Source organism: Microcaecilia unicolor, chromosome 2 (genome assembly GCF_901765095.1).
Source record: "Microcaecilia unicolor chromosome 2, aMicUni1.1, whole genome shotgun sequence".
In the NCBI taxonomy this organism is placed as follows: Eukaryota; Metazoa; Chordata; class Amphibia; order Gymnophiona; family Siphonopidae; genus Microcaecilia; species Microcaecilia unicolor.
The window spans coordinates 444,198,665-444,222,601 of record NC_044032.1 but is presented as its reverse complement, the minus strand read 5'-3'; the positions used below and the strand labels follow the sequence as shown (position 1 = coordinate 444,222,601).

The 23,937-nt window shown below is 47.1% G+C and overlaps 1 protein-coding gene across 3 annotated transcripts in view; it reads right to left on the bottom strand.

Moving 5' to 3' along the window:
• Window positions 1-23,937, bottom strand: part of LOC115461211 (nucleophosmin-like) — a 247,819-nt gene that overhangs the window by 76,783 nt on the left and 147,099 nt on the right. For 2 of the 3 annotated variants that reach the window (XM_030190881.1, XM_030190883.1), the window contains exon 8: window positions 6,093-6,191. The exons of the other annotated variant lie outside the window; for it this stretch is intronic. In XM_030190881.1, coding sequence (XP_030046741.1) covers window positions 6,093-6,191 — 99 coding nt within the window. The remainder of the gene's footprint in view (window positions 1-6,092; window positions 6,192-23,937) is intronic. 3 annotated transcript variants of the gene reach the window in all.

Below are 23,937 nucleotides of genomic sequence, written 5' to 3'. Positions count from 1 at the left end.
TCCCGGTACCACCGACGTCGATGCAGCTGTCCGATGTCTCGGCGCCGATGCAGAGGGCCGATGCCTCGATGCACTCGATGTACTGGCCGCCGAGGTTGAAGGTCTGGACGCTGAAGACGTCGATGCACTCGATACCCCCGGTGCCGATGCCGACGAAGAGCCCGAGAACAAAATGTTCCACTGGGCTAACCTCGCTACCTGAGTCCGCCTTTGCAAAAGGGAACACAGACTACAGGCCTGAGGGCGGTGCCCAGCTCCCAGACACTGAAGACACGACGCGTGCCTGTCAGTGAGCGAGATTACCCGGGCGCACTGGGTGCACTTCTTGAAGCCGCTGGAAGGCTTCGATGTCATGGGCGGAAAAATCACGCCGGCGAAATCGAAAGACGAAATGGCGAAATTTGGCACAGAAAAAAGGGAAATTTCGACCGGGGCCTAAGTAAGGCCTACCCCGACGACGAAAGAAAACTTAACGGGGCGAAAAAACTCAAAGTAGAGGAAAGGAAAAACCAAGAATGGTTAATCCAAACAATTTCTGGATTTCTCACAGAAAACAGTCGAAAAACGACGCGCGAGGCCGACTTTTCGGGGCACGAACGGTAAAGCACAACCGTACCGAGCGCGGAGAAAAGAAGACTAGCCGGCATAAGCCGGTTTCGGGCGGGAAGACGGCCGCGCATGCGCGGTGCGCATTGGCGCGCAAGGACTAGCAAAGGCCTTTGCTAGTGAAGATTCCGATTGGAGGGGCTGCCGTGGATGTCACCCATCAGTGAGAACAAGCAGCCTGCTTGTCCTCGGAGAAAAACACTTACACGAGAGCCTTGCTAGGTAGCTATAGTCTTTTTTTCTACATGATCTTTATCACAGGCCTGCTGTGATACATATGTCCAATAGTACATAATGCAAGCACACTGCCAGTTTTCAATATGCAGCTCCCAAAGCAGAGGGACTGGAGTGGTCACCTTTCCTCACAGGGATAGCACAATACACAACCCCCCACCACACACACATTCAAATACAGCCTTTCAAATACCATGCCTCTCACACATAAACAGAACATACCGATGGTCATGGATGGAGAGGAGAGAATCACGGGACGGGCAGGGGGGAGAGAAAAAAAAAAACACATGAGAGCCTTGCTAGGGCCTGTTTCATTGTTGAAGAAACGGTCATTGTGACTAAGTTTACACAAAAAAATATTATTTATAATGAAATTTTAAAAATCTAAACCAGCATTATGTTTGCAATTAAAGTTATTTACATTCTGCTGACTATTTTAAAAAAAATACTATACATACAAATTTCTAAAAAAACACAATATTACTCATTATATACCCTGATGTTTGGTAATGGTTCTGTTAACAACATAATTGCAATTACATCATCATTTTCCTGGCACTCGTTTCATTTCTTTCAGAAACGGGCCTTTTTTTTTTTTACTAGTTCTTTTTAAAACAACCCCCTGTAAGTACTTGTGTGTGTACACACTGGGTTAACACTTTTATTTTTACATCAAATTCTTTCAGATCATGGACAAATGGCTAGGAACACAGCACCACAGAAGAACTGCTTATTTTCAACTGACCTTACTGAATTTGGAGAACAAGCAATGCTCACTCTTACTAGTATAATTAATCTGCATATTGTGGCCTTGCCATTCATATGGAGGGAAGGCAGAAGAAAACAGGCCTGACCCAGTATGGCAATTCTTGTGTTATTATTTAACTCCCGAGACTTATCCCAGGCCATTTTGAGGAACTATACAAATTTAAACAAAAACAAAGTAAAAGGAAAATGACTAAAAAGGGAATTGTGAGACTGAAAGATGCTGCGAACCGCTATGTAGATAATGATGAAGAAAAGGCAAATTTGCTAAATAGATACTTTTGTTTTGTTTTCACAGAAGAAAATCCTGGAGAAGGACCACGATGGACTGGCAGAAGTACATATGAGAGTGGAGTGAATTTAGCATCGTTCACGGAAGAGAGTGTATATGAACAACTAGGAAACCTAGAGGTGGACAAAGCCATGGGACCGGACGGGATCCACCCCAGGATATTGAGGGAGCTCAGAGAGGTTCTGGCAGGTCCTCTTAAAGATTTGTTTAATAAATCCTTAGACACGGGAGAGGTTCCGTGCGATTGCAGAACAGCGGAGGTGGTCCCTCTTCAGAAAAGTGGTGATAGGGAAGAAGCTGGAAACTACAGGCCGGTAAGCCTCACTTCAGTTATTGGAAAAGTAATGGAAGCTATGCTGAAGGACAGAATAGTGAATTTCCTGGAAGCCAATAAGTTGCAAGATCCGAAACAACATGGTTTTACCAAAGGGAAATCGAGTCAAACAATTCTCACTGAATTCTCTGACTGGGTGACTGGAGAATTGAATCAAGGAAGTCCTATAGACATAATCTACTTAGATTTCAGCAACGCTTTTGACACAGTTCCCCACAGGAGGCTCTTGAATAAACTGGACAGGCTGAAGATAGGACCTGAAGTGGTTAACTGGATTAGGAACTGGTTGATGGACAGAAACCAGAGGGTGGTGGTTAATGGAATTTGCTCTGAGGAAGGAAAGGTGAGTAGTGGAGTGCCTCAGGGATCGGTGCTGGGGCCGATTCTGTTCGATATATTTGTGAGTGACATTGCCGAAGGGTTAGAAGGTAAAGTTTGCCTTTTTGCGGATGACAGTAAGATTTGCAACAGAGTGGACATCAGGGAGGGAGTGGGAAACATGAAAAAGGATCTGCAGAAGCTAGAAGAATGGTCTAAGGTTTGGCAATTAAAATTCAATGCGAAGAAATGCAAAGTGATGCACTCAGGGAGTAGAAATCCACAGGAGACATATGTGTTAGGCGGGGAGAGTCTGATAGGTACGGACGGGGACAGGGATCTTGGGGTGATAGTAACCGAGGATCTGAAGGCGACGAAACAGTGTGACAAGGCGGTGGCTGTAGCGAGAAGGTTGCTAGGCTGTTTACAGAGAGGTGTGACCAGCAGAAGAAAAGAGGTTTTAATGCCCCTGTATAAGTCATTGGTGAGGCCCCACCTGGAGTATTGTGTTCAGTTTTGGAGGCCGTATCTTGCTAAGGATGTAAAAAGAATTGGTGCAAAGAAAAGCTACGAAAATGGTATGTGATTTGCGTTACAAGACGTATGAGGAGAGATTGTTGACCTGAACATGTATACCCTGGAGGAAAGGAGAAACAGGGGTGAAGGAGAAGGACCGCTAGGGACTGGCAAAAGTACACCTGAGAATGGAGCGGATAGAGCACCGTTCACGGAAGAGAGTGTTTATCAACAACTTGGAAATCTAAAGGTGGACAAAGCCATGGGACCGGACGGGATCCACCCCAGGATATTGAGGGAGCTCAGAGAGGTTCTGACGGGTCCTCTTAAAGATTTGTTTAATAAATCCTTGGAGACGGGAGAGGTTCCGAGGGACTGGAGAACGGCGGAGGTGGTCCCACTTCACAAAAGTGGTGATAGGGAAGAGGCTGGAAACTACAGGCCGGTAAGCCTCACTTCGGTTATTGGTAAAGTAATGGAAGCGATGCTGAAGGAAAGGATAGTGAATTTCCTGGAAGCAAATAAGTTGCAAGATCCGAGACAACATGGTTTCACCAAAGGGAAATCGTGCCAAACGAATCTCATTGAATTCTTTGACTGGGTGACGGGAGAATTAAATCAAGGACGTGCTATGGACGTAATCTATTTAGATTTCAGCAAAGCTTTCGACACGGTTCCCCACAGGAGGCTCTTGAATAAACTAGATGGGCTGAAGATAGGACCCGAAGTGGTGAACTGGATTAGGAACTGGTTGACGGGCAGACGCCAGAGGGTGGTGGTGAATGGAGTTTGCTCGGAGGAGGGAAAGGTGAGTAGTGGAGTGCCTCAGGGATCGGTGCTGGAGCCGATTCTGTTCAATATATTTGTGAGTGACATTGCTGAAGGGTTACGAGGTAAAGTTTGCCTTTTTGCGGATGACACCAAGATTTGCAACAGAGTGGACACCCCGGAGGGAGTGGAAAACATGAAAAAAGATCTGAAGAAGCTAGAAGAATGGTCTAACGTTTGGCAATTAAAATTCAATGCGAAGAAATGCAAAGTGATGCATTTAGGGAGTAGAAATCCAAGGGAGACGTATGTGTTAGGCGGGGAGAGTCTGATTGGCACGGACGTGGAGAGGGATCTTGGGGTGATAGTATCCAAGGACCTGAAGGCGACGAAACAGTGTGACAAGGCGGTGGCCGTAGCTAGAAGATTGCTAGGCTGTATAGGGAGAGGTGTGACCAGCAGAAGAAGGGAGGTTTTAATGCCCCTGTATAAGACGTTGGTGAGGCCTCACCTGGAGTACTGTGTTCAGTTTTGGAGGCCGTACCTTGCGAAGGATGTCAAAAAAATGGAAGCGGTGCAAAGAAAAGCTACGAGGATGGTATGGGATTTGCGTTCCAAAACGTATGAAGAGAGACTTGCTGACCTGAACATGTATACCCTGGAGGAAAGGAGGAACAGGGGTGATATGATACAGATGTTCAAATATTTGAAAGGTATTAATCCGCAAACAAATCTTTTCCGGAGACGGGAAGGCGGTAGAACGAGAGGACATGAAATGAGATTGAAGGGGGGCAGACTCAGGAAAGATGTCAGGAAGTATTTTTTCACAGAGAGGGTGGTGGATGCTTGGAATGCCCTCCCGCGGGAGGTGGTGGCGATGAAAACAGTAACGGAATTCAAACATGCGTGGGATGTGCATAAAGGAATCCTGTGCAGAAGGAATGGATCCTCAGAAGCTTAGCTACAATTGGGTGGCAGAGCAGGTGGGGGGAAGAGGGGTTGGTGGTTGGGAGGTGAGGATAGGGGAGGGCAGACTTATACGGTCTGTGCCAGAGCCGGTGATGGAAGGCGGGACAGGTGGTTGGGAGGCAGGAAAAACTGCTGGGCAGACTTATACGGTCTGTGCCCTGAGAAAGACAGGTACAAATCAAGGTAAGGTATACACATGAGTTTATCTTGGGCAGACTGGATGGACCGTGCAGGTCTTTTTCTGCCATCATCTACTATGTTACTATGATATGATACAGACGTTCAAATATTTGAAAGGTATTAATCCGCAAACGAACCTTTTCCGTAGATGGGAAGGCAGTAGAACTAGAGGGCATGATATGAGATTGTAGGGGGGCAGACTCAAGAAAAATGTCAGGAAGTATTTTTTCACGGACAGAGTGGTAGATACTTGGAATGCCTTCCCATGGGAGGTGGTGAAGATAAAAATGGTAGCAAAATTCAAGCATGCGTGGGATAAACATAAAGGAATCCTGTTCAGAAGGAATGGATCCTCAGAAGCTTAGCCGAGATTGGGAGGTGGGGCTGGTGTTTGGGAGGCGGGGCTAGTGCTGGCCAAGACTTATACGGTCTGTGCCCTGAAAATGGCAGATACAAATCAAGGTAAGGTATACACAAGAAGTAGCACATATGAGTTTATCTTGTTGGGCAAACTAAATGGACCGTGCAGGTCTTTTTCTGTCATCATCTACTATGTTACTATGTATGTTACTATGTAAAACAAAAACACAAAGCACCAAAATACCTGAGGTATCAGGCTACCAAATGAGCAAATCTTTTCTAGACCTGCTGCCAGTTTCATATTGCTCATGATAATTGACGATCTATTAAAAAGTATTATTTTCCAATGTAAACTTCCCTGGCTTATAACAGAATGTGGCAATCATGGGAGGGTATAAAAAGGGGCATAGATGACTTAGCCTTGCCAGGCTTTGCCCGAGGGTGGAGAGTAAGAAGATCAAAATAAGAGTCTAGATGATTACGACCGATGCTTGCTTATCTTGGGCTGCGCTTGTCAACAATGAAGAGGAGTAAGACATGAAAGCTGGCTTTAGAAGGGAATATATGGAGAGAGAAACAGGATAAGCTACAAACAAATTAATCCATATATTAAGATGTAAAATAAGTGGCTGCCAAAATTTAAACTGTAATTAACTTCAGTATTAGAGTACAATTGTCTGGGAAAGGAAGAAGGATTTTACCCTGAGTCTAGCTTACATTGTATCAAGAAAAGGAATGAGGGCTCCTTACCTTGGATTTCTCTTTGCTGAGGGCTGGAAGCAGTTTCTCAGATTTACAGTTTTCAATGGATGAGGATTTCCTTTTTGTTGACTGTATTTCTTTTACTGTCTGAGCAGGAAAATGGAAAAAAATTAAAATTAAATATCAAAGCCCAGCAGAGGTGGAGGCGGCTCTGCTGTGCGTGGAAGCAGGAGATAAGAGAAGGAATAAGCTAGGTCACATATGTGGCACGGTAGAGAAGAGGATGGACAGCAGAATAAAGCAGCAAAGTGAACAGAAGTAGAAGGTTGGAAAACTGCCCCTCCCCCCCCACCCCCCAAAAAATACACTAAATTTGGCTCAATCCATAATGCAGTGATTGTCACATACAATGTTGTGAAGGAGATTTCAATCCATTTCCTGACTCTAGTTCCAACTGCTTCCTCCCCCAGTCGGGCTTGGGTGGCTCTGGACAGTAAATAAGCAGAATAGTTGTCTGGTTATTTCTCAGAGTCAAAACCTGCTGACCTGCTCAAATCAACAGAGTAAGAAGAAAACTGGAAGAAGACACTATCATGCCTCGTTCAGAAAGGAGAGGTCAGCATATCACCCGTCAGTGGGGAAGAGCTACATATGCCATTAGAGATCACTTTCTAGACTCACTGAGAAAGCAGAGAACTGTGTTAAGTCACCAACTGTCAGGCACACCATCTCATAAAGGTCTAAATACTGGCCATGGTTCAGGTGTGCACTATGAGCATTGGTGGAGAGGGCTTATTCCACAGAGCAGGCTCAGAAATGGCCATGGAAAACCTGGAGAAAGGTTAAATTAGACAAATCGTGTGCTGAGAATGGCAAGGACTAGGGTTACCATACGTCCGGGTTTCCCAAGACATGTCCTCCTTTATAGGGGACCGTCGGGGGGTCTGGGCGTTTTTTTCTGCCTGCCCGTTTGTCCAGGTTTCTTGGTTGGCTGGCCAGCTTCCCCCTCCCCAAGCCTCAGGGTGCCCTCCCTTACGCACCCTGGTGGTCTCTTCAAGCCAGGAAAGAACCCACACTTTCCTGCTGCTTCTTCAAAATGGCTTCCGAGACTTCAGGTGGCCTCGCAAACGAAGGTATGTTCGGGGATGGCACCCTGACTTACTGCTAGAGGGGAGGGGGAGGTGAACGGATGGAGTCATGTGGGTGAGTAGAGGGAGGAGGCTATTAAAAAGGTGGATGGATTGTGGATGCACGAAGGGGGGCTGGGAAAAAAAAGACTGGTGAGGGGGACGAACATTGGGGGGGGGGGGGGGAGAGAAGAGGGAGAAATACAGCACATGTATAGAAAGGGATAGAGAGGAGAGGGATATATGCTGCTCATGGATGTTTAGTTTTTTGGAAATGTACATCTTTTCTAATTTTGTATTTAGCAGAGTACAGAAGAAAAAGCATTTCTGTTACTTTTACCAGTACTTTCACCACTTACAGAATCTGGTTTTCCTGGGGAGGGGTCAAGGTGACTGTGCGGCACGGTGGCATTTTTTTTTACCCTCTTTTTTGTCTCAGTAAATAAGGTAACTCTAGCAAGAACATGTAAGACAACAGAGCCTGGAAAAGAACCTAAAAAGGTAAATAGTGTGAGATTAACGTCGGAGAATAATTCTCTTCAGAATAATTGGTCAGCTAGAGTACCATGCAATAGCAATCTGCATTACATATAAGAGAAAGGGGAACTGCTTGGGAAAATAACTACTTAACAGGGACACTTCATCAGTTTATCAATGATTAACAAAAGCTAGGGGCTAACTGCAGGGGAAATTAAGAACTTTAAATGGGAAGCTGGAGATAGAAAGCCCAAGGTATCAGTATCTGAAGGTTAAGAAATCTCTCTCGTGTGCAAGATATGAACTAGGCTTCAGGACATAATAGTTTACATCCAAGGTTATTTAGTAAATCAATATTATTGACTTTAGAGAAAAGAGTTATAATCAACTAATTAGCATGATTGCCATCATGGTGCTTCTGTTTCAAATAAGGAATACAGACTGTGGAAACCATCCTTGGCTCTCTAATAAAATAAAGCAGTAATTGAATATAGTAGGATTTGATAGAGGAGCTTCAGAATGGATCTCGGTATTCAGGTGCGGCCAGATTAAAGTTTTCTCCTTACAAAAAAGTTCTTAATAAAAAGAACCACCACCTATTTAACACAGTGGAAGTAATGTTGACATAACGTACCAAGGATTTACCAAATCATTTCATGTTGCACTTCAAAAGAAATCTCCTTTAAAGAGATTAGCACCACAATAATATAGGAAAATTGGCAAGAAAATAAACTGCAATACATTTCTATCTTTTATGACTCTAAACCAAAAAGTATCTTAATAGGTCTATACATATAAAGGGCTTAGAATGGACTGCAGATTCAATCCCCTTTATAACTCTCTCATATTACTCAGAAACACAAATTTTCAAAGCACTTCTTTTGTGTGTGTAAAATCAGAAGAGATTTCTATAAAAGTTGGAGAGCTCTGTTTCAGTACCAATTCAGCAGCATGTAATACAACAAAACGGAGGCAGAAGGGACTGCTGGTTCATTTTTCTGGAATGTACAAACTACTTTGTAGTCTTTGGATTAAATGCAGTCAATCAAATCCCACAAACAGAAATAAACACACTCTAGAGACAGGATCAGTTCCAGAGGAAGGAAGACGGTCAGATGCTGCCTCATTTCATATAAGTAGACAAGGTTGGAAACTACAAGCCAAGCAGTTTAAATTCAGCAGTGCATAAATTATTATAATTATTTATAAGAGAAAGGATAGTGAAGTACTTTGGAAGGTTGCAGGATCCAAAGCAGCAAGATTTTTAAATGATTTAATTGAGCAGCCAAAATACAAACGGCAAAGTAATACATTATACATTTGAATTTTTTGTTATTAACAAACAAAATACCTACAGCTCCCACCCTCCCCTACCCCATTCCACCATATTAGATTGATCAAGGAAAAAAAGCATTTATAGGAAAGCATGGACTCTTATGAACATAAGAATATATGAATAGCCATTCGGGTCAGACCAATGGTCCATCTAGCTCAGTATCCTGTTTCCAACAGTGGCCAATCCAGGTCACAAGTACCAGACTATGGACTTTTCCCTCCAGGAACTTGTCCAAACCTTTTTTAAGCCCAGATACGCTAACCGCTGTTACCACATTTTCTGGCAACAAGCTCCACAGGGTAACTATTTCTTGACTGAAAAATTATTTCCTCCTACTTGTTTTAAAAGTATTTCCATTTCTTCGAGGACAAGTAGGCCATTAATTCTCAAAAGTGGGTAGCGCAGCTTTATAACAAACTTTAAGAGCTTTGTGGCGCGGGAGACATGCTCCACCACGTACATGCAGGTGCCTTCCAGCCCACCATGAGGGCGCTGTTACTGCAGTTGTTTTTCTACCGCTGTGAAGAAAAGACTGCATCTATAGCTTCTCTTCACATCTGATTCAGAAGAGCTTTTTTTTTTGTGCCTTTTCAGCTTCTTTTTGTGCGATTTTTCACTGTGCCTTGTCAAGCTTTTCTCCCCTTTACTTCCCGAACATTTTTAGTTTTTTTTTTGTTGCCGACTTATAAGTTTCCTTTATTTTCCGCACCTTACATCACGTTTAAACCTATTTTCCGGTCGGGTCTTTCCCGTGACTTTTTCTGTGGTGTCTTGCCTTTTTCTTTTCAGGCACCATTGTGTCTTCTGATTTCGCTTAGTAAGTGTTTCCCTTCCATGTCCACTAAAGTTCCCAGTGGCTTTAAGCACTGTTCCCGGTGCAATCGGGCAATCTCCGGCAAAGACACCCATTCTTGGTGTCTTCAGTGCTTAAAGCTGAACCATAGCCCTGCGGTGTCCTTTGTCTTTGGATGAAGAAACGGACCCAAGTAGCCAGACAGGATCAACGTCAAGAGGATTTCTGGAGCCAGATTAGAGTCCTCGACGGTGGCAGCAGCACTGACATTGAAGATTGATTGCATCAGTCCATATGACTGTTTTGAGACCAATTGACACTGGGAGCAGTGGAGCGGCGAGTGGGTCTCCACCTGTTTTGATGCTGACTGCTAGACAGGGCCCCCGGGACCAGCCAGCGTTGGACCTGACCCCAAGATGATGGGAGGATTTGACGTCATCCTCGTCGGCACCGAGGAGTTTCGACGCTGAGTTCAGGTGAATGTCAAGAAGCATCGGCATCGGTCGTCCTTGACGCATGGTGCTGGGAGCTCCAGGGCGTCGAGCAGACAGTGTTGCAGAATCTGTTCAGGGTCTAGAATCCAACTCCCATTTTATTCTGTTCCAGGCTGCAAGCTCACTCAGTGGTATATAGTTTCAGGTTAATCTGAGTTATGTCCTCGTCGTTGCGAGGCACAATTGACCAAAGTTAGCTATTTTCGATGAGCCTGGATGCTAGGGATATTCCATTTGTGAGAATTAATGGCCTGCTTGTCCTCAGAGAAAATTAAGATAATTAATTGTAGCAGGTATTCTCCGAGGACAGCAGACCTTATATTTTCACAAACCCTCCCACCTCCCCTAGGAGTGGTCTATTTTTATATTTATTGCTGTAGTATTTAACTGCAGTATGTGATGGAGCATGTCTCGCACTCCACAAAGCTCTTAAAGGGAAATGGGACTTGAAATGCCGCCTTTCTGTGGTATTTTGCCAACTACATTCAAAGCAGTTTACATATATACAGGTACTTATTTTGTACCTGGGGCAATGGATGATTAAGTGACTTGCCCACAGTCACAAGGAGAGGCAGTGGGAATCGAACCCAGTTCCCCAGGATCAAAGTCCGCTGCACTAACCACTAGGCTACTCCTCCACTTATTATAAAGCCCGGACTAGGCAACACAGCACCGTGATACCCACTGAGAGAATGTAAGGCCTGCTGTCCTTGGAAAATACCTGCTACACATAAGTATCTTCATTGTAACTTCATTGAGTGTCCCCTAGTGTTTGCACTTTTTGAAACAGTAAAAAATTAATTCACTTTTACCTGTTTCTACACCACTCAGGATTTTGTAGACCTCAATCATATCTCCTCTTAGCCATCTCTTTTCCAAGATGAAGAGCCCTAACCTCTTTAGCCTTTCTTCATACGACAGATTCCATCCCCTTTATCATTTTAGTTGCTCTTCTTTGAACCTGTTCTAATTCTGCTATATCTTCTATGATCTGGTGATCAGAATTGAATCCAATACTGAAGGTAAGGTCGCACAATGGAGCTATAGAGGCATTATAATATTTCTGGTCTTATTTACCATCCCTTTCCTAATAATTCCTAGCATTCTGTTTGCTTTTTTGGCCACCACTTTGCATCTGTCCACATTTAATTTCATCTGCCATTTGGATACCTAGGCTTCGAATTTCCTAATGTCTTTCTGCAATTTTTCACAGTCCACATGTTTTTTTAACAGTTTTGAATAGTTTTGTTTTATCTGCAAATGTAATCACCTCACGTCATTTGAATTTCCAGATCATTTATAAATATGTTAAATAGAACTGGCCCCAGTACAGATCCCTGTGGCACTCCATCATTCACCCTCCTCCATTGAGAAAAATGGCCATTTACTACTACTACTTAACATTTCTAAAGCGCTACTAGGGTTACGCTAGCGCTGTACAATTTAACATAAAAGGACAGGCCCTGCTCAAAGAGCTTACAATCTAAAGGACAAGTGAGTAGACAAGTGAGGGGCAGTCAAATTGGGGCAGTCCGGATATCCTGAAGGTAAGAGTTAGGTGCCGAAGGCAGCATTGAAGAGGTGGGCTTTAAGCAGAGACTTGAAGATGGGCAGGGAGGGGGCTTGACGTAAGGGCTCAGGAAGGTTGTTCCAGGTACTGAGAGGAGGGATTTGTCCTGTGAACGGAGGTTTCGGGTGGGAACATAAGGGGAGATGAGAGGTAGTGAGGGGCAGCAGATTGAGTACATTTAACCCTACACTCTGTTTTCTGTCCAATAGCCAATTCCTAATCCACACCAGAACATTGCCTCCTATTCCATGACTTTTTAATTTTCTCAGGAGTCTCTCATGAGGTACTTTGTCCAAAGCCTTCTGAAAACCTACATACACTACATCAACCAGTTCACCTTTATCCATGTTTATTCACGCCTCAAATAAATAAAGCAAATTGGTGAGACAAGAATTACCTGGGCTGAATCCATACTGACTCTGTCCCATTAAACCAGGTTTGTCTATGTGTTCCATAATTTTATTCTTTATAATAGTTTCCACTATTTTGCCTGCCACTGAAGTCAGCTTTACCAGCCCATAATTTCCTGATCAACCCTCCAAGCTTCAGGTACTATGGACAATTTTAACGACAGATTACAGATCACTAAGAGCAGATCAGCAATTTCATATTCGAGTTTATTCAGCACCCTAGGGAGCATGCCATTTGGTCCAGGTGATTTACTACTCATTAGCTTGTCAATTTGGCTCAGTATGTCTTCCAGGTTCACTGAGAGTTTTCAGTTCCTCTTCATCATCATCCTTGAAAAACCATTTCTAGTACAGTTAGAGATCTCTGACATCTTCTGTAGAGACTGAATCAAAGAAAGCCAAGCAGACAAGGCTGACGAAGTTCTTCCAGTAAGTCAGCGAGTCACAAGAGCGAGGCTCCAGAGGTTGATCTGCTAGCTTCGCTGTCATTGTTGTCTCTTACTTTGCAGGAGGCACAAACCTCTCCCTCTCATGCAGCTATTGATATATAATGTGGTTTTATTTTCCTACAGCGATTTCTGTGCATACTTCATTTAGTACTGTAACTTCTTTAATGTATTCAGTATTTGATTCAGTATGCAGTTTCTTTGTTTTTAATTGCTTGACAAAAAATTAAGCTGGAACCTAACCCTATATTTCCCATAGGAACAATGCATCATTTTTTACGGTTTTGCAGTAAACGGAAATTTTTTGAAACCAGAGAAGGGCAACAAAAATGATAAAGGAGATGGGATGACTTCCCTATAAGGAAAGGGGTCATTCCATGTCAAGTAGTCTGGTGGTCCCTGCTCGACCATCACGGATTTTGATGAAATTTTCTGTGAACATTCATACATGTCCCCAATGAACATTGGTAAAGTTTTACGTTTGCCGATGCAATATTTGCTGAGATATAGTAATCTGTTTGACCCCATACTGCAGCCTTCTATGGAATGACTCCGAGATTTCAGCAACTTTGAGACACTGTATCTCCGGCAATATTTTGTTGAGAGAAACAAAACTTGGCCATCTTGTACAACTTTTTGTGCTCTATTAAACAAAATAAAAAAAAATCTTCATGAGCAATTTCCATGAAGAAAATGTGGAGCAAATTTGGTCCGAAAACTTTGCGGCTCGAAAAAATTGTAAAGTTTGGCTTTTTATATCTCTGGAATTAAAGATGTGATAAACATGAAACTTTGCACACAACAACTTAACACAAGGTTTTCGAATATAAAATTTCATTCTCCTAATATTTACCATTCGTTCACAAATTGAGTGTAAAGTTGATGATTTTTGCAAAAACACCAAAAATAGGGTATTTTTAGCCCACTTTTACAAACAAAAGACTTTCTGGAAACTCTTTTTAATCATTTTCATTAGAAACAGCATGTTTCAAACCCCTTAAAAAAGTAGGGTTGGTTTTTCATCGCTGGCATATAAGGCCCTAGAAATAGGGACAAAGTTGAGGACGTTGCTATCACACGCTGCTATCGCAACATCACATGCATTCTATTATTTTTGTTTTATACAGACATTATTATACCTAAATTGCGTTGGTCCATGGTGACATTGTCACTACCAGTTCAGGAACGTGAACCAGTAACCCCATCGCCATATGGGTCACACCCGATAGCTGTGCAATACCAGCCACGGGTGGGTTTCTTGGATGAGGATCCCAAGCCTCTAGTTTGGCTTCTTTATCAAGGTTCCAAAGCCTTGTGTGGTTATCTGTCCGGTTCCCAAGCTGACGATTGGGCAGCTTATCCTAGGTTCCTAAGCCTAAAGTGGGTGGGTATCTTAAATGGTTCCCAAGCCAAAGTCCATAATGTTTGTATGAACTGCCAAATTCCAACGATTGCTTATTATTGAATTTATGAGCCACTTTCTTTAGTGTCACTTCTTGGAATTGATACTGGCGGCCTGACGACGTAACTGATGGCGCTGGAAGCACACAAATAAGATGTTGTGCTGGAACCCAACAAACATCTTTTCTTTCAGGCCAATAAAATGAATGAGCCAGGCCTGGTGGATGCTGCAAGAAGAAAGATGGAAAGCTAGCTGCACAATAGCTGGCACAAGAGATCATCACCAGTTTGTGCCAGATGATTCAAATTCGATTTCTGTCAGCAAAGTTTCAAATGACACGATTAACTTTGTGGCCAAAATTTCCGATATCGTCGATCCTAATTTAAAATTGGACAAACTATTGCCTGGTTGTTATGTTGCCTGCATTTATGACAATAAGTGGTGGGTAGGCAATGCTGTAGAAATTTCCATCGAACAAAATGATGCATTGGTAACATTTATGCATCCACCAGAAGAAGTGGTTCCCAAAAATGATCATGGAGGAACCACTACCAGTCAGGTTTTCGGGATATCCACAATGAATATTCATGAGAGTTTTGCATTCAGTGAGAGCAGTGCTTGCAAATCTCTCATGAATATTCATTATGGGTATCCTGAAAACCTGACTGGCTGGGGTGCCTCCATGACCAGGTTTGGGAACCACTGTCTTAGAGACTTTTGACCTGGAAGTATTGTATACCAATATTCCTCAAGAACAGGCTTTAAGGATCATAACTTATATCCTAAATTACAAATCTGATAATATTAGAGTACAGACTGCATTCTTTGTTCATTTAGGCTCTATAGCTCTCAAAGATAACTTTTTGTTTTCAAGGAAAGTTTTATAAACAAATTAAGGGGACAGCAATGGGGGCCACTATGGCCCCTGATATTTATATGTTGCATTGTTTGAATTTTTATTCTTGGGATCACATCAGTTTCAAGAAGAGTTGAGATTCGGAGGAAATATATAGATGATATGGCTAGTGCTATGGAAAGGGATTATCGATTGGTTGCAGGAATTCCACAGTTGGCTAAAATTCACTTGATGAAAATCTACGACTCTCTATGCATTATGACAATGAGATCTCTTTCCTATACATTTTAATCAAGAAAAGCACTTGTTTTACAAAAATGGTTTATAGAAAAACCTATGTACAGGAACCATTTTCTTCATTTTGAGAGCTTTCACAACAGAAATTTGAAGAAAAATTTGCCCTACTCACAGTTTCTCTGAGAAGGTTATGTAGTGACCATAAAGAATTCAATCAACAAGTGATACCTATGGCTAAGAGATATAGAGACAGAGGATATCCCTCGCATCCGAGTGGAGGAGTGGCCTAGTGGTTACAGAACTGGGCTTGACATCCAGAGGTGGCCAGTTCAAATCCCACTGCTGCTCCTTGTGATCTTGAGCAAGTCATTTAAACCTCCACTGCCTCAGATGCCAACTTAGATTGTGAGCTCTCCAGGGACAGGGAAATATCCAGTGTACCTGAATGTAACTCACCTTGAGCTACTACTGAAAAGGTGTGAGCAAAATACAAATAAATAAAATAAATAAATTGTATTACTAAGAGTATACAGAAGGGAAGAGCCGCTGACAGGAAGAGTCTGTAAACAACAAATGGATGTCAGACAACAGCCTGATGATATGTTGTTACGCTCTGCTACACTTCTCCAGGATGGGTCGGTTTCTGTTTCCTAACCCGGCAGCCGTCATCCGGCTTGGAGCAAGAGCAGCAGCCATCTTGGCTAGCTCAGGAGGGGGCAGCCATCTTGTCTAAACGAGAACAGGAAGGAACTCCATATCTGGTCGTGGGAGGATCTCCTATGGGGGCTGCCATGTTGGATGCACCTGAGTTTGGTTTGCTCTGATTGCTTCAATATTTAAAGCACTGCCTCCAGGCCTTCTTTGCTTCGGCCTCAATTGTTCTGAGGAGTTGCTGTGGAAGTGCTGTTCACTGTCTATTCTTCTGTTCCTGTTTACCTGTGCACCGGACCTTGGCTAGTTTTCTCGGATTACGCTTGTTTGCTGCCTGCCCTGACCCTGGACTGATTTTGACTATTCTTTGCCTGTCGGAGTACTGGTTCTGGACTGTGTCTGTTTCCTGCCATCCTGGTCAGTAGCTTTGCAACCCCGCCGGTTCCAGAAGTCCTGGTGGCCGCCTGCAGCTGGGAGCTCAACTCCCGGTGAACGGTAGTCGCTTTCCAGGTGAAGCTAGGGGTTGTCTGGCTGCCTGACTGAGTGCGGTAGCTCTCCATCTCTGCCGTGCTCCGTCGGGGCACAAGGGCTCACTACTACCGGGTCATAACATATGTGTAGTTCATTTTACAACCTTTCAGGAGATATCCAGAGGATTTTGAGAAGACATTAGTAAATTTTGTTTTAAAGATAAAAAGTTTACAGCTGCATAGTAAGAACATCAAGAAAACTGTAGCACCATCTGCCCTTCCTTCAAAACATTCAGGAGTAATTCCCACATTGGGTCACCACTGTCACAGAACTCGGGATGATGAGCCTGCAGCAGACAAGTCCTCTGGGGAGGCGCAGAGGCGCCAACCACGCACTAAATACACACAGGATACCAGACATGGCAAATAGTCAGCACACTCAAGACAAGCAACAAGCACCACCAGAAAAGGGAGCTAGACCACTCAAGCGGGCCTCACAGCCAATTCGGAATCCACTCGTATAGAGTCCAAGCGTACGGGCCTCACAGTTGAACTGGAACTGAATCATACCAGACAGAAGGGAAAAGAAACAGAACAGAATCTCTTGAGCAAGTACTACTCAAGCAGTGCACACACACTGCACTAAAAGGAGCCACAAACAAGGGGTCAAAAGACCCTACACACAGGCACAAAGAAACTGAAGGGAAAAAGACACCACCACTTAGACTCACATGGTAGAAACCACAAGTAAAAGATAAGAAAACCACACAGGAAGGCAGCACAGGACTGGGCTTAGAACCACGGCTATAAATGAAAAGTCCTAACCAAGTCAAACAGATATCACACAGAGAGGTAGAACAGGGCTGAGCTAGTAGTCACAGCAAACAGAAGAACCACCAACTCAAAGAGAATCAAACAGAGAGGATGCACAGGACTGTGCTAGTAGAATGCTAAATGGAAGAGCTGTCCACTCGCGCCAGAGAGGCAGCTCAAGGCTGAGCTAGTAGTCACAGCAAACAGAAGAACCACCCCACTCAAACAGAATCAACAGAGAGGATGCACAGGACTGTGCTAGTAGACAGCTAAACGGAAGAACGGCCCACTCGTGCCACACAGAGAGACTGCTCAAGGCTGTGCTAGTAGTCACAGCTAAACGAAAAAGCAATCCACTCAAACACAACCAGAAACCTCACAAAGAGAACTCAAACAGAAAGCACACAGGAAAAACTCAAGACAAGGCCACACAGAGGAACACTCACGGCTATGCCATACAGAACTCAAGGATAAGGGAAACCACTCATATGGGAACATTCTAAGCTGTACCATACAGCACTCAGGGAAAAGGGAAGCCACTCATAGGAATACACTAGGCTGTGCCACACAGTAGACAAGGGAAAAGGGAAGCCACTCATAAAAATGCACAAGGCTGGCCACACAGCACTCAAGGGTAAAGGGGAGCCAACTATAGGAATACACTCTTGGCTGTACCATACCGCACTCAGGGAAAAGGGAAGCCACTCAAAGGAATACACAAGTCTGGCCACACAGAACTCAAAAGTAAAGGGAAACCGCTCATAAGAATACACAAGGCTGGCCACACAACACACAAGGGTAAAGGGAAGCCACTTATAGGAATACACAAGGCTGTGCCACAGAGTCAAATAAGACACTAGAGACAAAGGGAAAAGAAAGCAAACAGGGAAAGCTGCCTTTACATACACAAATCAGATAAGGAGGAATGCTCACAAGAATAAAGAGACAGACACAGCACACAACATAGTAACATAGTAAATGACGGCAGATAAAGACCTGTACGGTCTATCCAGTCTGCTGAGGAGGAAGGAGGTGTTTTAGAGAGCTCTGCTGACTTCCAGTGGAAAGGGAGTGAGACCTAGCTCCCTCCCCAAAGATGAGGAGGGTCCCTGGGGAGAAGGCCTCAGGAAAGTCCCAGGCTATGGGGCCTCCTGGGGCCCGGGACCAGAAGGCCGAAAGGAGTGGCTCTCTCCCTGGTTTGACTACCGGGAGAAGGGAAAGGAGTCCAGTGGACCGAAGGGAGAAGCAGCCCAGTGGAGGCCACCAGAGCATTTCCCCCTCCATGGCCCAGCTTGCGGAAGGTAAGCGAGAAGACAGTGGAGGGGGGAGGAAGATAGTACAGGCCCCAGAAGGGCGCTTCCAAGGAAGGGAGAAGGAAGAGGCGATGGAAGTTTGCCAGAAGCCTTTGCTGGAGGCAGCTGAGAGTGAGAGTGAGGAGAGTGGATCGTCAGATGAGGAGTTCCTTGAAGTGAGCTATGACCCTGATGATCCAGCAAGTAGTGTGGTAAATATTGTAAGACGAATTAAGCTGGTGGAAAAAGAAGTAGTGGAGCTAGGAAAACGTCTGAAAATGGCAAGAACTATGTGTAAATTTGCCCCAGCGGAGCACAGACAAATGTATGTTAAAGAGGAAGCCCGGATATCAAAGTTGTTGGGGAAAAAAGAACACTTGTTGAACTGTTTAAAAAAGGGCTCTGTGAATCCTTTGAGGGAGCTCTATGTTAACCGAGAAAGGATGGCTTCAATACCACAGTCTGGGGGTTCAGGAACACTACAGTTGCAGCAAGCTTCAGTGTCTTCAGCAGCATTAGACTCAAAAGAGTTGTCTGGGTTCAGAGGTGACCCCACTTTAAAATACATGAGACAGTTGGCAACACAGTCTAGAGCACTTACCCAGCAGCCAGAGGATAAGGAGGCAGCGGCAGGACATGGCTCTGAGGTGGGGGCTGGAGTAGAGATCCTACCTGTGGAGGGGAGGACAGAACTCAGTAACTTTTCAAAACTCCAGATAATGGAGGCAGCAGAGGGAGACGCAGGTAGCAGCCTGTTTTCTACAGAGGTGGTGGTCGAAGTCTCAGAGGGCTTACCTGCAGTTGTGCAAACAGCAGAGACAGTTGCCGTGAAGGAGGCCCTGTTGGAAAAGGGTCAGCAAAGGCAGACTCCGGTATTTTTGGCTGGGTCTGCAATGACTGAAGTGGAAACCGAAGCAGCATGGCATCTGGAGAAGCCCCGCCCACGAAGTCTGGGAGCAGGGGATGTCTTCCCTGAGCATGGAGTAGCTGGCGGTTTACAGGAGAGGGGTCGGAGAGAGAGGAATAGGAGCGGGCAGCAGCTGGGAGCTCATTTGACCAGCTGTCCATTACAAGAGGTGAAATCGGGGGGGTGCTAACAGCCATCCTGTGGCGGAATCAGGAACAGACAAGCCATGCCCCCGGGAAGCGCCAGCCATTGGGAGAACGCAGGAGGGACTGCACCAGAAGCAAGGGGGAAGTAACCCGATTGTTGAGAGACTTTCGTTGACTACAGAAGTGGACATGGCAAGTCTAACAGATGTGCAGCGGGTGGTGGAGCAGACCTGCCAGCAGGACGGCTGGGAGCGAGGAGCCAAGGGGAGCGGCGGAGTTCCGGAGGCTTCGCCCCTGGTGCCGGAGGTTGGAGGGAGTTCGGGGGCAGAGCGAGCAGGGAGTCTGGTATCGCCAGCTGCAGACCTGACTGGGCAGGTGCCAGAGTATCGCCAGGAGACAGAGGAGAGGAGGCGATTAGCCCAGAGGCTGGAGCCTGCAGTGGCAGGGACGAGCAGGGACGTTCCAGGAAGTGGTGATGGGCAGGACAATCAGTTGGAGGCAGCCCAAGCCGCAGAACTGACTATGGACGTTGCTGGATGTTTGTCTGAGAGGGAAGGGGACGGGGGACAACGGGAGGGGGAGGGGGCGGTGGATATTGAGGAAGTGAGAGGGATGAGGGGAGGGGCAGAGGGACAGAAGGGGGGGGAGGCAGAGGGAAGGGCTGGAACAAGTGTGGAGGGGGGGCGGTGGGGGCTGGGGTCCAAGTCCTTTGCGGCAGTAGTCCAGGGAGGGGGAAGGAGGGAGGGGGGGAGATCGGGTGGTTTTGAGGGCCCAGGGAGGGGTTGGGGGGGAGCGGGGACAGGGGGTGGACAGCTGCCTAAGCGGCGAAATGTGGTACAGCTCAAATGGATAGGGGAGGGGGCAATGCCCTCCAGGGATCGGGTCTTGAGGCTGGTGATGGGGATGGGGTTTATACCCGAGGACTTTTACGCGTGTATACACCCCATCAACATCCCAGAATATGACTTGAGCTTCATGACCCAGAGGGGGATGGAAATATTCTGGGAAAGGTACGAGGGGGTGAGGGGAAAGGGGGAGTGGCGGGACCTCAGGGCCATTCCAGTCAGCAAGCCGGACCTGGTGCAGATCACCCTGCTCGTGAGAAATGAGTCTATCTCTGGGGCAGATTTAGCCTACTGGCTACAGAGGTACGCGGAGCTGAGATCCCCACTTACAAAGTTACCGGATCCAAGCAGGGTTTGGGCAGGAGGTTGGGGAGCCCTGGTCAAATTGAGACAGGAGAGCCATGTGGTCCAGCACATTCCTTCGGCTGCCTTTATCGGTCGTGACAGGATACTGTGCTTTTACAAGGGGCAGCCGCGGCAGTGCTTCAGATGTGGTTCGTTTAGGCACTTCAGCATGTCATGCCCAGTGGTAAAGTGTGGAAGATGCGGGGATCAGCATGCCACAGAGGACTGCACCGCGATCAGGTGCAACCTCTGCGGCGGGTTAGGCCATGCATATCGGAACTGCCCTAGGGCGGCCCATAACGAGTGGGATATGTGGGGGAAGGGACGGGGAGGGGGGGTAATGGAGGAGGGGATAGGGCAGGGGGTGATAGGCAGGGAGGGGCAAGGGGGGGAGAAGGAGGGGATGCAGGAGGGGGGGCGGCAGGGGGCTGGGTCAGGAGTGGAGCAGGGGGGAGAGGGGGAGTGGGTACAAGTGCCACAGAGGAAAGGGAAGTTTCGGAGGGGGGGGAAAGTAGGGGTGGGCAGGGAGGGGTCGCTGCAGGGGAAGAGGGGGAGGAACAGATTTCAGGTGTTGGAGGAGGAGGAGGAGGATAGGGAGGTTGGGAGGGAGGAGGAAGAACAGGGGGAAGGAGAAGAGGTGGAGTTAATGGAGGAAGAGGGGGTGGCAGGGGGGATTGGAGAGGGCAAACGGAAATATGAGGAAGCACTGGAGGAGGGTACTGGTGGTAGGAAGAAGGGCGGGAAGGCTCTGGGGGGAGGGGGAGGGGTGAGGGAGGAGGAAGAGGGAAGGGAGGGAGGGAGGGGAAAGGGGAGTAAGAGGAAAGCTGAGGGGGCTGGGCAGGTGGTGAAGGCCCAAGTGCAGGCTTGGGGGGACAGAGTGGAGCTAGAGGAGGATCTGGAGGACTTGGGGGAGGTGGAGGACTCGGAGGAGGAGGTAGGGGGCGGGGGTGAAGAGGGGAGAGGGAGGGATCAGGGGGTGGGTCCGGATAGAGCAAAGAAGAAAGGAAGGAAGAAAGGGGGAGGGGGGGGTAAGGTGCAGACAGGACGGCTGCGGGGGGGGGGGAGGGGGATCTGGCAGGGGATGATGTAGACCGCATAGCAGAGGACCTGCTTCAGGGTAAGAAGGGGGTATCCCAGGAGATAAGGAAAGAAGTTGGGAGTGAGCAGACCCGTGACTCGCAATGAGGATGGCAGGCTTAGTGTTGACATTTGCCACGCTGAATGTGGCCAGCATCGCCTCTCCGAAGAAGCAGGGTTTAGCGTATGACTGGTTCGCGAGGGTCCAAGCAGATTGCTTCCTGCTCCAGGAGACTCGGCTGCGGTCCATTGAGGTGATCAGGCGGGCAAGGCGGGCCTGGAAGTGGGGTCCCTCGGTGTGGGGGTTGGCGGGGGAGAGGTATGGTGGGGTGGGGATCTTATTTAAGTCCCACCGGGTGAATATTCAGCGAGTGGTGGAGCTGGGGGTGGGGAGATGTCTTGTTGTGGATGCGATTTGGGAGGATAGAGCACTGAGGGTGGTGAATGTGTACGGGCCCCAAAGCAAGAAGGAAAGGGTGCTCCTCTTTGGGAAGATCAAGCCCTACCTATACACTTCGCGCCAAGTAGTCTGGGGGGGAGATTTTAACACCATATTGCGGAAAAAGGATAGTGGGGGACGATCGGTACAGGTGGGCTATGACGGGGTGAGGCTGGCAGGGATCATGCGGGAGGCGGAGCTGGTAGACGCGCATGTGGCCTTCTGTGAGGAACAGGAGGGGTTCACGTTCTTTCGAGGGCAGTGTAAAAGTAGAATCGATAGATTCCTGGTAAAGAAGGGGGTTTGTCTGGGGGGTCCACGAACCGTGGACGTGGACTTTTCAGACCACCACATGGTCCTCCTTCAGGTGGGGGGGGGGCGGCAGCGCAGAGGCCAGGGAGGGGGTTATGGCGACTAAATTTAAAGTGGTTAGGTAGCGAGCAGGTGCGGGAGGAGTACCGCCGGTTTTTGGAAGATCAGGTGTCAGTGCAGGGGGCATTTCAGTCATTGGGGGAGTGGTGGGATACAGTGAAAAGACGAACGCGGGGATTCTTTCTCAGACAGGCGAGAAGGGAGGGGAGGGAAAGGACAAAGTTGGGCATGGCAATAAAGAAAAAGAGGGACACATTGATTTCACAAGGGGGGAGGGAGGAAGAAATACATGATCTCCAAGCACTCCTGGAGCAGGTACAGTACAACCGCTACACCTCCTTGGTGTATGAGCGGGACTTCGGGAAAATGTGTAGCCCGGACCCCTTCGCATGCTGCCGGGAGCGGAGGGCGCGCAGGGTGATGGAGGGGGTGCGGGATGCACAGGGGGTCCTGCAGGACACCAAGGAGGGGATTCTGGGGGCAGTGAGGGACCACTTTGCGGCGTTCCTTTCAGCCCAGCAGATTGATATGGAGCAGATGGAGTGTTATGTGGAAGGAACCCCGGGGATAGGTCACGGGGGACCCCAGCTTCAGGCCCTCTTGAACCCGTGGACAGAACAGGAGGTGGAGGAAGCCATCGGGGCGCTCCACAGGAAGACCTCGCCGGGGCCGGATGGGCTAACAACTGAGTTCTACCAGGCCTTTAAGGAGCAGCTGGTGCCGATCCTGGTGAGGGTATGGGGGGCAGCCCAGTTGGAGGGTTCCTTGCCTAGTTCCTTGACAGAGGCGGCTCTTATCCTACTAAGTAAGGGGAAGGACCCGGCGATGCTGGCCAACTGGCGGCCTATAGCACTGCTTAATACGGATCGAAAAATCTTTGCGCGAATGCTATTCCAGAGAATGAGGCAGGTGTCTGGGGATTTGCTAGCAGCCTCGCAAGCATGTGGGGTTAAAGGGAGAGGGGTCTTGGAAGCTGCAGCGTGGGTGCGGGAGGGGGTAGAACGCAGTAGAGTGGGAGGGCATGGTAGGCTGTTGGTAACACTCGACCAGGAAAAAGCGTTTGATAGAGTGCAGTGGGGTGTCCTATGGAGCATTCTGGAGCGCTATGGGTTTCCGAAGGGTTGGATAGAGCAATTACAGCTACTCTATCGGCATGCGGGGTGTTTTCCCCTGGTTAACGGGTGGAGAGGGCAGGGGTTTGAGGTAGGGGCAGGGGTCCGACAGGGGTGCCCACTCAGCCCGCTGTTGTATGCATACGCCATCGACCCTTTTATAAGACGGCTGGAGAAGGGGGGGGGCGGAGAGGCTGGAAGGGGTGGAGGTGGGGGACAATAACCAGTTAAGGGTCGTGGCGTATGCAGATGACGTTACAGTGTGGGTAGCGGACC